The following is a 12091-nucleotide window of genomic DNA, read 5'->3' as shown; positions in this document are numbered from 1 at the left end:
GAGCCCCACTCCTACTATTTTCGTTACTCCTCATTTAGTGCAGCATATCATCCCCCACTTTCATCACTATTTCACATGAATCTTCGCATAATTTGTTGGTAATACTCATGACCTGCAGACACACAATTCATCGAAATTGTACAGTAAATTCATGCATTTCTATGGTGATTATATATTTATTCAATGCGGCGACGCTTGCTTGCCCCGCCCCGTTCCATTGGATCCACCTCCTTTCCCTTTCGCTTGGCCGAAACTGTATCCTCGGTGTCAGAGAACTGGAGCAGGTCGTCATCGTCGTGATGGTCATCGTCGTCATGGTCATCGTCAATCGCAGGTCGGGAAGGGCCTGGGCTGGGCGAAGTTGTGTGAGGATGGTGGTGGGGAGGGTGAGGACATGGACATTGCAGTTCGTCGTTTGGCTGCCTCACGACCACGGTAGGTGTCTTCGTTGCCGACACAGTTACGATAACTCTTGATATTGTCCCAGCATTCCTTCGCGATGCGATATGTAGCCCAATGACGAGCACCGCGCTTGAAGACAGGAAAATCTTCTTCAAGCTGACAACGGTTAATGATGCAATAAGGGACTTCAGGGTTATAACACACCGCACGGATAGCTCTTCCGATCTTCTCATGGTCCTGGGATTTCCAAGGCTGCTTGAAGTCCAGGCGGGCGCTGATGAGCTTGTCGCGCATAGATAGCTGAAGGGTTTACAAATGAGCGGTGTGGCAGCGCCAAAAGAAGGCACTTACACGGGCTCCATTCCACTCGAGCTTCCCTGTGATGCCCATGAGACGTCGAACTTCTGCAATCTTCATTTTGGAAGGGTTTCGAGGCCGAGGGACAGTGTCAGTGGTCGCTGCTTCGGATATGGCCGTGGTGTTGGTTGCATCTCGGAGGCGTTCTTCAGTCTCCCGAATATGGATGTCTCGTTCCGCCAGCCGCTCGTCTTGGCGCTTGACGAGTGCTGACCATTGTAAGTGGAGGTGTAAACGGGAGTTGAATGACATACCTTCGAGCTCTTCGATACGCGCAAGCTGATTGTTGCTTTCAGCCTGTGTCTTTTTCGATGGACGAGCTTGGGAGTTCTTGCTGCCATGGGAGGAGCGCTGGTTCTCCTTGTTCTTGTGTCCCGCCTTCTTTTTAGGATTATCGGAGGGCATGTTAGTTCAGTTGGAGGCTGAAAAACGTGTAGTAACGCACCTTTATACCGCCCACAACAGGTAAGCGAGAGTGGAGCGAGTGGGGCACTTGCGTCATATGTTATCCAGCAAAGCAGTGAGTTCTGACTGCTGCTTGTCGACCCAAAGGCCCATCCCGCATGCATAAAAACTCGTCTTGAGGCCTGGGAGGGGTTGAATGGCGTCGAAGAAGCTTGGAGATGGAGGGAGAAGGCAGGAAGAGCGATGAGTCAGCGGGGCTGTGCTGGTTCTCATGGGCCCCACTGCTATCGCGTGACGCCATGACCGCGATTTCGCGACGCAAAGTCCCCTGCACACTCACTACCATGGCCCACAAAGTATACTGTCCTTGCTGCGGCAACTATGTTGACTCTGGAACGAAATCCCGACACATGGCTGGTGGTGGACACATTCATACCAAGATACTCGCCGCCGAACGCCTTACACGACGGATGCTCAACAAATTTCGCCTGCGGAAGCGCCCGCCGGACTCAGGAGACGATGGAGATGAACCTGCAACAAAGTTACCGCGTCTGGGTGCGTCTAACACCTTTTTATTTCCATTCGTCATCTAACTTGAAGACAGATAACATCAACTTGGATGGTGTCGGCGACGACATTACAATGCCCGACTCTCAACTGCATGCTGCAGCTTCGGAGGCTCCCCCAGATGCCTCACATTCCCCCGGGACACTTCCTGCTGACCGCCGCCCCCGCGTTTTCGATGCCGACAGCATTTCATCGAAAGACAGCAATTCGGATGACGATGAGAAGCTTGTCATGGCAAATGAGGCCGATGATGAAGAGGCGGATTTAGACTGCTCAAAGCTAGACCATGTCTCATTGACTGCTGGGGAGCTCCTCGAGCGGGAATTTGTGTCTGAAGATTGGCATCGTGGTGAGTACAGCATGTTCGTTGCGCAACTTCAACTGATTTTTGAAGCGGAACGGCTCACTAATGAAGAGTTACAGTCCGTCCGGGCCCATAACTTCAAAGTCAATGTGGACCTAGGCTCTCGCGCATATGAAAAGATGAAGAAGGCGTTTCCCCAGCTCGCTGACCTCCCTTCTCTGCGACAACTCCATTCAGAAATCACGAATATTTCAGGTGTTAAGCCTGTAAAGTACCACTGCTGCAAAAAATCGTGTTGCTGTTTTGTGGGCTCTTACGAAGCCCTTGACGCCTGTCCGTACTGTAAAGAGGCACGATACGACAGCCACGGCCGTCCTCGGGCTACCTTCGATTATCTCCCGCTCATTCCACGTCTTCAAGCGCTCTTTGCCGACAAGAGCATGTGCCAAAAACTTGGATACCGCGCAAAACTACAAGTCCGAAGGTGATTTCATCCGGGATATTTTCGACTCCCTCCACTATCGCCGCCTCAAACAACGTCATGTTTGTGTGGAAGATATCATTTATGACCACCGTTTCTTTGACCAGCCCACCGATATTGCGATGGGATTGAGTGCGGATGGTGTCTGTCCATTCAAGAACCGTAAGGAGACATGTTGGCCACTCATCGGGGTGATCTATAACCTCCCTCCTGACACGCGCTTCCTCATGGATGAAGTTCTGTGTTTTGGTGTCATCCCAGGACCCAGAGCTCCAAAGGACATTGATTCCTTCCTCCTCCCGCTGCGGAACGAATTTTGGCAGCTCATGCGTGGTGTCGCCACTTACAGCGCGGAAAAAGACGACGAATTCTTACTCCGCGCTTACCTCATACGCGTCTTCGGCGACATGCCCGCTATGGCGAAGCTCATGCGGATGAAGGGCCCCAATGGACTTCGCCCGTGCCGCACCTGCAAGATCCTTGGTATTTCCGGCGAAAATAACACGCACTATGTCCCCTGCTTTCGCCACGATGGCGAGTCCTACGATCCATTGGATCTCCCGCTCCGAACTCATGATGAGTTTATTGATGATGCAGTCTCGGTCGAGAAAGCGACAACAAATGCTGAGGCAGAGCGTCGGGCGAAGGACACCGGCATCAACGGGCTCCCCGTTCTCGCTACCCTGTCAAGCCTTGAGTTTCCAGCATCGTTTGGTCACGACCTCATGCATTTGATTCCCGAGAACGTCGTCAAGAACTTGCTCTCACTCTGGGGCAACTTACAAGAAGCTCGATGTTGGGACGGGGGACTATATTCTTCAGCCAAAGGTGGTTGAGGACATTGGTCGCGACTGTGTTGCTGCTGGGGATACAACACCGACCGCCTTTGGCGCACGTGTTCCGAATATTGCGACACAATTGCATTACTTTACCGCCGAATCTTATACCCTCTGGACAACACTATTGGCGCCAGTCGTTCTTCGCGGCCGTTTCCCCCACAAACGGTACTACGATCATTTTCTGGGCCTCGTAGATATCTTTAACGACTGCCTCTCCATGTCACTGTCGCGCGAGTATGTTGACAATGATTTACGAGCTCGGATTGGAAAATGGGTGACGGACTACGAACGGTTGGTTTTTTTTTTGTGCTTTTTATTGTCATTTCTAAATGATATCTAGGTACTATTACCAATACGACGAGTCCCGTCTCTCTGCATGTCCATTGACAATACATGCCTTGCTCCACATTCCGGATGACATTCTAAATGGTGGGCCGATGTGGACATATTGGAATTATATCACAGAGAGGTTTGTGGGGCATCTTGTGCGCTCGAGCAAGAGTCGCCGGAACCCATATGCCAGCTTTTCTCGACGCCTCCGCGAAATCGCCCAGAACACCGCAATCAAAGTCAAATATCAGCTTTACACTGAGCTTGACTTGTCACCATGGCACGAGGAAGAGCTCTCGGGCCATGTGGTGGCTGGATGTGCGTGAATTTAGCCCTGCGTGTCCAGTCTAATACGTTCCAGATAATGGCATCCGTGTTTTACGGCCGCGGGCTACTGGTCCCCTCTCAAATCGGCTGACCACAGCTGTCAGTGAGCATATTCAAAACAGATATCGTGTATCGCCCGCGGTTGCGTTGCAGTCCCTCCCTGATGATTTTACCCACTGGGGACGAATATCGTTCCTTGCGTCGGGGGGTGACAAGATGCGTGGTGCGGATTTGGTCCACCATTCCGAGGGCTACATGACTCGGGATGCGTCATTTGTTAAGGCAAGTCATTTTCTGTACTGGACTCTTGGACTTATTCCTTTTAGTACTCGCACGATGTTGATACAAATGCTCATCATTCGCGCCAAGCACGAGTTGATGAGCGACAGGTGGCCTATGGACAACTCCTCCGCCTTCTCGAATTCACCATCGCTCTTCCACCTGAGTGTGACACGGCCTCCTGTCCGCTCCTTCTCGCCGCCATTCGCCCAGTGAAAGAGCCCAAGAAAAGCCCATACCCGTTTCCAGTCTATCAGGACGGCCAATTCCGGCCAATCGAGGTTATTGACGTTGACGATTTAAGCTGCTTGGTTGCACGTGTACCAGCAAATCGCCGTGGCCCACTTGTCTACGCACTGTATGAGCGCCTAGACTCAATGGGATCTGCTGTAGAAGCTGAATAAAACCATTTACATGCATTGCGATTGTATTTGAACTTGAGCATTGAGAATATATATGTATTTGAGGAGCATAACTACATCTACAGGATTGGGTAGTGTCCGAGACGACGAGTTACGCCACGAGAACCACGCTGCCGAGCGATGGGGGTAGGTAGCACATATAGTGTGGGGTCACGAGCCTTCATTTCCTGAAAGGTTCGGTTGAGGGATGGTGCAAGAATGGGGTCAGTCTGGATGGTGTAGGTGCTGGAAGTTGAGTACGGAGGAGAGGGAGGGGAAGGGAATTGCAGTTGTTGTGAGGCTACCCAGACTTAGTGGTGAATTTGCACAAAAAGGATGATACACGCACGAGGATGATCTTTCAAGAACTTCAGCTCTGTTTCTAACGCGCCAACCCGACTCTCTAACGTGGTGATACACTTCCGGGATTGTTCAATTTCATCTTTCTGGTCTCGAATAAAGTTTTCGATGGCGGTAAATGGTGTCCGACTCGGTTGTTGCGAGGACTGTGAGGCCTCTTGCAATCGATGGTTGTGATTCTCCTCTCTGGCCCGCTGTCGCTCCCTCTCCGGCTCTGAGTCGGAGACATGGGTAGTTGTGGATAAGGAGTGTCGGATTGTTCGTGGTCGTTTCATGGAAGAAGTGTGTGGAGCTGACGATATGATGTCATTTGACATAACACCCACTTATTCACCCCATAAGTTTTCATATAGAAATACCATGAATTTTCGGGATGCCAGACCCCACATTTCGAGTACATGAAATAGGTATATGAAATGGTAGGTGCATGAATATATTTTCATAGTTTTATAGGATGAAATGGGAAATTCATGCGGTGGGAGTATGAAACTCATCCTGTTTGCGACTCACAGTGCCGGAACAGGAGAGAGGAAACGCACCTGCCCGCGAAACACCTGCAACGGACATTGCTAACAGCCATGGGAGCAGGCGTCCTTGTCTTCTTCTGGGCCCTGTCGCGGCATGAAGTGGAGGAGGGAAAGAAGCGAAACGATCCGCGTGATTGACGTGGCGAGTACGGACTATGCCGGCTGCACGTGCCACGTCATCTCCTTCTTTCCTCCCGACCGCCATGTGGCAACAGCGGCGCGGCGCATTGGAGTGCCCTACGTGAGTCCGACGCGCGAGTACAAGCGGACCTGCCGACCACGCTCGCGCGATGGACGGTGGGGACACCACCAGGAAGCACCATACTTCCCGTTATACGTGCAGCCTCTCGAGTTGCGGGTCCGACCTGTGGCGGAGTTCTTGAAGTACGAGACACAGGTTCAGGACGCGCTCGTAGATGCGCTGGTGGATGCCGGAGCCTAGGCGGAGACGGCAGTAAACCGACTCAGCTCCAGTATTTGCGTTTATTGGTATGAACTGTCATACACGTACATATTCCCCTTTAACCACAGTCCAGCACCAATCCGTCGTCGTAGTCAAGTTCCTAGGTCTGCGGAAAGCGTACAGGAAAGCGGCACGAAAGCAGGCACCATAGGGAATGGAAGATCGGGAGCAAGCGGAAAAAGATGAACGTCGAGCTCTGTAGCGCTAGAAGATCAAGAGGAGCCGCAGAAGAATTCGCCCCGTGAGTATAGGGAAGAAGGTGTCGTATCTTGTAATAACCAGGATATGCGAGAGTGATGACGACGGCGCGATACCTGAGGGCGGTGAAACGCAAAGGAAAGAGGCCGTCCTCCTCCGCTTTCGCTGACACAGCGCGTGAACGCTGGGATGTAGCGGGAACAGAATTAGTGCAGGATGGCGAAGAGCATCACAGGTATCGGCTCCAAGAGGGACACAGGGAGCTTTGTTACGCCGCATGTTATTGCCCTCAAGTCTGCGATCTACGTCGTAAATAGCCGCTTCTGTGGTCGTCGACTCGGAGTAAGTTGGCGTAACACACCAGCACGCCCGCTTCGCCATCGTACCAGATTGTGGTAGGCCGTCAGCGTCAGCGATAATGGCAAGAGCCAGGCGCAGCGTGTCGCGGGCGGCAACACGCAGTCTTCTATTGAAAGAGAGAGTGTGTCAGCTCGCGCACACCCTGCCGAGAGGGTTACACGCACCTCCGCCCCAGTCCGCCCCAGCGCCAACTCAGCACCCCCAACCCGGACCGCGAGCGCCTCTACCAGATTATCATCTCCAGCCGGCGCTTCGTTGCGTAAGTGGCGCTATTAGAGCGGGATGGTCCTGTAGCATAGGTGGATCCAATATCGAAGGCAGTGATTCTCCCGACTCGCTTGCAGCCCTTGCTATGCAATTTCGAGCCCATCGCGTGAGCAGACAGCGAATGTCGATGGGTGGAGGGTTACACAGGTTCCGGGGACCTCCCGCGAGTCGTGACCCTGCCGCTCTTCAGCACCGCCCATCCAACGAGCCCTCAGATGTACGATGTACTGTTGCACCGAGGGCCGAACACAAGATACGACGCACCATTCGTCGCTTCCCTCCTCTGCTCGATATCCCCCGATTCCCGCTCGCGCGCTGGATTCCCGACCTCAACGCCCCAGCCAGCTCGCCCTCCAGTCCATCGCATAGATATTCCGTTGAAGACACGCTTGTTTTAGCCGTTAGCGCTGGCATTCAAGGGGAGTGAAGAGCAGCGTGTCATGGGCAGAAAGATGGATTTTACTGTTAAAGGTGAGTGCACGTTAGACCGCCGCGGTGGGACGTGGAGTATAACACGCACCTTAAGCGGTACAGCCGTGCGCCCCCAACCCTTGACGCCACCCGGTCCACTGCTACACCAACCCGCGTTGCCCAATCCGTGCCGCCAGCGCACGCATCTTATCTTCACGCGCCGGCAAGGCTTCCCCAGATATCCATCAGCTCATTACCCTCGAACACTGGCGTCTCCGTGCTGCCGGGGGGCTTCGTCGCGGTCGCGGGGCATGAAGGGGAAGAGGGAAAGATGCCAGAGGATCTGCGTGATTGACGTGGCGCGCACGGACCATGCCGTTCGCACGTGCCACGTCATCCGGCTCTTTCTTCCCGACCACCATGTGGCAACGACGACGCGGCGCGCTGGCGGTGTACGGCCTTGCGCATACGTTGGCGGCGTCGAGCGTGGGGTCAAGCACCGCCATTGGCCGATATAGGACGAGGACGCACACAGTCGCTGGTTGTGACCGGGAAGCGAAGGAGATGTGGGTAAACTGGCAGAGGCCGCCTGCAGCGCTGGAGACGCTTGCTTGAACAGTGCGTCATCCCCACACGGTGCTCGTTAGTGCGTGATAACTGATTTTAAAGCGACGCATCTCGGCTTTGCTTGGTGGTTAGTACTGGTTACTGTATTCGCAGGCACCAAAGGACTCCCCGATTGTGAAGCTCCTCGGTCAGCAGCATGTAACCATGCTCTGTCCTGCCCGCTCGACTGTCGGCGTTTCACTGCTGACTCTGGGAAAGCTGATGTCACGCTCTCTTTCCTCGCCGGCATCACTTCTTTTCGTCTCAAACGACTATCGAAGCTCTCGCCTACGCCTTCGGCACTGTTCTTGTCTTGAGCTAAGTCAGGTCGGAAGGCTTCCGACCACCACGCTGCGCCAGTTGCCTCATCCGACATCGAGAGACTAGAGATCAAGCAGCCGCGACACGCGCTCTGACATGTAAGGTGCGGCAAACCAAGCTCGTCTTGCTGCTCTTTCCGACACGTCATCTAGCATGATGTGCTGGCGTCTCGCAACCATGATTCTCGGCGCTTTGACGCAGAACAATGCTCTCGAGGTGTGTAATTTCTCGTCCCTGTATTGTTTATCGCATGTCTAACTGATTCCAGGAAGCAAGATTTCGCCCTTGGCGGTACTCATCCTACTGTCCGTACTGTCCTTCATGCTTGCTGTGTTTGACACTGAGCTGAAAGTTCTTTGCAGAACCCTTCGTCCCTCTGGCGATCATCCTTATTTCCTCGTGCAGCGTTGCCTTGTTCAGCCCAATACCCCTTGTTTCGCCACTAGTGCCAATGATCTCCTGCTCGCTCGGCGGTTCTCAGGCGCAACGGACAGCGAGAGATGGAAAGAGTCTCGGGGCGGGCCACTGGGTTGCAGGTGTGTGGCCACAGTCGTTCTTTCTGCTCTGCCGCTGACGTCCAGCTTTGCAGAGAGTCCGGCTGCAGGCAGGATGCATGAGCCGGAACTACCGCTCTGTATTTCGCCGCGTTGAATCCTTCATTATTTTCCTTATTTCCTCGTGCAGCGTTGCCTCGTTCAGCCCAATACCCCTGAAGCCAGGTGAACATTGGGAGACCAGTGACCGCCCGCCTAATTTTGAAATTCCTGTTACTAATGATACCTCGAATGGTTCGCATTTATTTCTAATGCCCGTATCTCACCAAATACTTGGTCCTTCGCCAGCTTCCGTGCCACGTCCCGAGCCCTAAGCCTACTTCGCGAAACGGGGATCACACTCCTGCGCCGTCCGCTATCGACTCTCCCCACACCGTTGATCTCTTCAATTTCTCCCGGCTCAAGACTGGAGGAGCCGCGCCGTGCCCTCTTAGCTGCCCGCTCACCTTCCCGCGCAGGCCGAGCCTCAACACGGGGAGCGATCCGGTCGAGCAGCGATCCGCTGACGGGCGGAGTCCCAGGCTCGTCGCGGTACCGATCGTCCTGCCGGCGCGTCGCCGCACTGGGCATAACCTTGGTGCGGAGAACGTCCAGCTGCCGCTGGAACACCGGGTTGTAGTCCCACTCGCGCTGGGGCTGCACCGGCTCTGAGTCTGGTTCATTCGGAACGACGTTGTCAGCAGCTGGCCGACACCGCCGGACCGGCCTAGCTCCAGTTTCGATCACCGGTGTCCCCGGACGCTTCCGTATCAAGCGTCCATTATACCCTTTCTCCCATACTTCAGGCCGCGACAGCACGCTCTTCCGCTATTGGCCACCGCCTGTCAGCAACAAGATTCCAAGTCCGCTGAATGCACACACCTCTAGGTAGGAAGCTCTGTCATCGCCACGCCTCGGTTCGCCCACGACAGGTAAAAACACCTTCTTAAGCTTCCCGTCAACCCATTGATACAGCTGCCCTTCCTCCCAACGGCCGTTTGGTTTTGGATTCAAGTTGGCCGCGGCACGGTTCGGTGTGATGGATTCAGAAGTGGCGGGCCGGGTTTCGCCCAATTCGCTGCGCCAGGCCGATACTGGGGCCGCCGGGGCTGACTGTGGGTTCAAGTTTGCTGGGGAAAAACTCGGTATCACGGATTCAGCAGTGGCGGAACGAGTTTTCGCTGGTTTTAGATTCAAGTTCGGTAGAACAGCGTCCAGTGCGGCGGGCTCGGCAGTGGCGGGCCGAATTTTGCCCACTTGGAGGTAGCGCGAGGCCAATGATGCCGAGGCTGTCTTCGGATTCAAGTCCCCTGGGGCAGGGCTCGGCGCCGCAGGTTCGGTAGTAGCAGGACGGATTTTCCGGAATCGGAGATTGCGCAAGGGCGATACCGAGGCCACTGGAGCACTCGCAACCACCGCATTGGTATGCGCATCCGGAGTCTGGGGTAATGCATCGGCAAGAATCGTCTGCGGGGATTCAGTCGCACATGCCGACGAGCGAGCCAAGCAGAGTTGGACTGACATTCATTTCGATGGCTCTTGGCGGCATATCACGCCGGGCGGGGGCCGCCTCCTCTGCGTTTTGGCCAGCTACATTATGATCCAGCACAGCGAAATGCTTTGCAGGAATTGCCACTTCGATCGGTGGAGGCACTTGGGCGGGGGCGATACGCTTCGGCGTCGATGCGGGAGGGCGGGGTAGCTAGAACAATGAGAAAGCGCGCTGAATTTCGAGGGTCGCAACGTACCTCACGGTGTACCTCGTGTTGACCCGGCGGGGAGGACTTGACGACGGGTTGGAGCGCCTTTGAAGGGACAACACAGCCATTGACTAACGGTATCGGGGTCGCTTTCTTTGCTTTTCGCGGAGTTTGAGGAGTTACAGCACCCTCAGCAGACGTTTCAGAGGCAGCAGGCGGATGGAGATGGCGAGACGAGTTTGGTTGTTGAGCCTAGAGACGTAAATAGGCTGATTGATTGGATAGAATTGAACACGTACGGGAGAATCGCGTCTTGGCGTCCGAGGCTGCGCAGAGGGAGCGCCTGCCTTTCCTCTCGTCGGTGTAGATTTCGTCTTCTTTGGCCTGGTTTCTTCTGCTTGCGTGGCCTTTCGCGAGGCCATAACGAGCTGCGCGAAGTGAGAATGCAAAACGAGCAGACGGGAGGATACACACCGGCAGCACCTCGCCCCATACCTCCTGCTCAATCGTCAACCGCTTCTCCCACTCCCGCAGCTCCTCCAGTCGCACAAGCACGTCTGCCGCAGAGCACGAGTGATCCAAGCGGCCCTGCAGCTCGTAGTGCTCCTAATCCAGAGGGTAAAGACCACTTCTCTTTCAAAGAAACGCAACAACGCACTGTCTGCAGCGCAGCCTGATCATCCATCTGGGCCTGTGGTCCCTCGATGGCCTTCAGCGGGTGCGCGCTAAACGAGTCCAGCGCCTTGACACATGATCAGCAGGATCCCCAACTCAGGAAGGGCACGCACGTATCCAATCGCGCGCGCATCTGCCTTTGCCGCGTCGATCTCGATACGCAGTCGCTCCAGCTCAGCAATGACCTGGCCGCCCGCGCTCAGCCTTGCTCGAGAAGTCAGCCTAGGAGCTCACCTCCGCATCGCCCATCGTCGTTGACGCACAAAGAGGGACAAAAGAAGGAGGGACTGTCACACTGGCCCTGAGCATCCGTCACGCTAGCCCTTTTTTTCCGCGAGTTCATTTCCGCAAGTTCATTTCCGCAAGTTCATTTCCGCAAGCTGATTTCCGCAAGTTTGTATGCTGCGGGTAGTCCGCGCGCCGTCGCCCAGACGGATCCCCTTCGGCGGGCTTTGGACTCGCAGGCGGCAACAGGTAGTCCGCTATTGAAAGCGAGGGTGTGTCAGCGCGTCGCACCGTGACAATGGGAATCAGTACACGCACCTCTACCACATAACCGCGGCCTCGCCGCCCTCGACGCCACCCAGTCCGCCTCAGGCCCTCAGCACGCACTCCGCGCTGTCCAATCTGTACCGCCAGCGCACTCCCGCTCCAGCGGCGCCTCCACCAAATGACAGTTGCCACCCGACGGCCACCAGCGTTCGCTGTCCCAACCTGGTCCTCGTCGCGGGCGTGGATGAAGGAGGGGAAAAGAAGCGGAGGGATCCGCGTGATTGACGTCTGCGCACGGACCATGCCGGCAGCACGTGCCACGTCAAACGCTTCTTTCCTCTTGACTTCCATGTGGCAACGACGGCGTGGCGTGCTGCAGTGCGCGTTTGACACGGGCGTGTGGGCGGTGTATGAGGTGGCTTAAGAGCTGCTCCGGGTTGAATGGGCAGGAGGGCAAGGGAATGGACGCTTGCAGGTGGGGATATG

The 12091-nt window shown here is 55.1% G+C and overlaps 3 protein-coding genes across 3 annotated transcripts; 1 reads left to right on the top strand and 2 right to left on the bottom strand.

Annotated features, from left to right (window-relative positions):
* Positions 1-2932: 2932 nt before the first annotated feature.
* On the top strand, positions 2933-4507 carry MIND_01284300 (uncharacterized protein; the record flags this gene model as incomplete). The annotated part of the gene is made up of 5 exons (XM_037369313.1): positions 2933-3225; positions 3272-3646; positions 3696-3824; positions 3879-4003; positions 4047-4507. 5 exons carry the CDS (start codon positions 2933-2935, stop codon positions 4505-4507), a joined length of 1383 nt encoding a protein of 460 aa, XP_037214519.1.
* Positions 4508-4772: 265 nt separating this feature from the next.
* On the bottom strand, positions 4773-5327 carry MIND_01284200 (uncharacterized protein; the record flags this gene model as incomplete). Its single annotated transcript, XM_037369312.1, has 2 exons — positions 4773-4993; positions 5042-5327. The coding sequence occupies 2 exons, from the start codon at positions 5325-5327 to the stop codon at positions 4773-4775; spliced, it is 507 nt and encodes a 168-aa protein (XP_037214518.1).
* Positions 5328-8975: 3648 nt separating this feature from the next.
* On the bottom strand, positions 8976-11422 carry MIND_01284100 (uncharacterized protein; the record flags this gene model as incomplete). The annotated part of the gene is made up of 9 exons (XM_037369311.1): positions 8976-9566; positions 9621-10205; positions 10261-10440; positions 10487-10690; positions 10738-10866; positions 10913-11044; positions 11097-11180; positions 11227-11298; positions 11348-11422. 9 exons carry the CDS (start codon positions 11420-11422, stop codon positions 8976-8978), a joined length of 2052 nt encoding a protein of 683 aa, XP_037214517.1.
* Positions 11423-12091: the final 669 nt, after the last annotated feature.

The sequence above is a fragment of the Mycena indigotica genome (genome assembly GCF_014461135.1).
Source record: "Mycena indigotica strain 171206Taipei chromosome Unknown Mind.scaff0013, whole genome shotgun sequence".
Taxonomy (NCBI): Eukaryota; Fungi; Basidiomycota; class Agaricomycetes; order Agaricales; family Mycenaceae; genus Mycena; species Mycena indigotica.
Note: the sequence above shows the minus strand (reverse complement) of the source record. Positions and strands in the feature narration are given on the sequence as shown.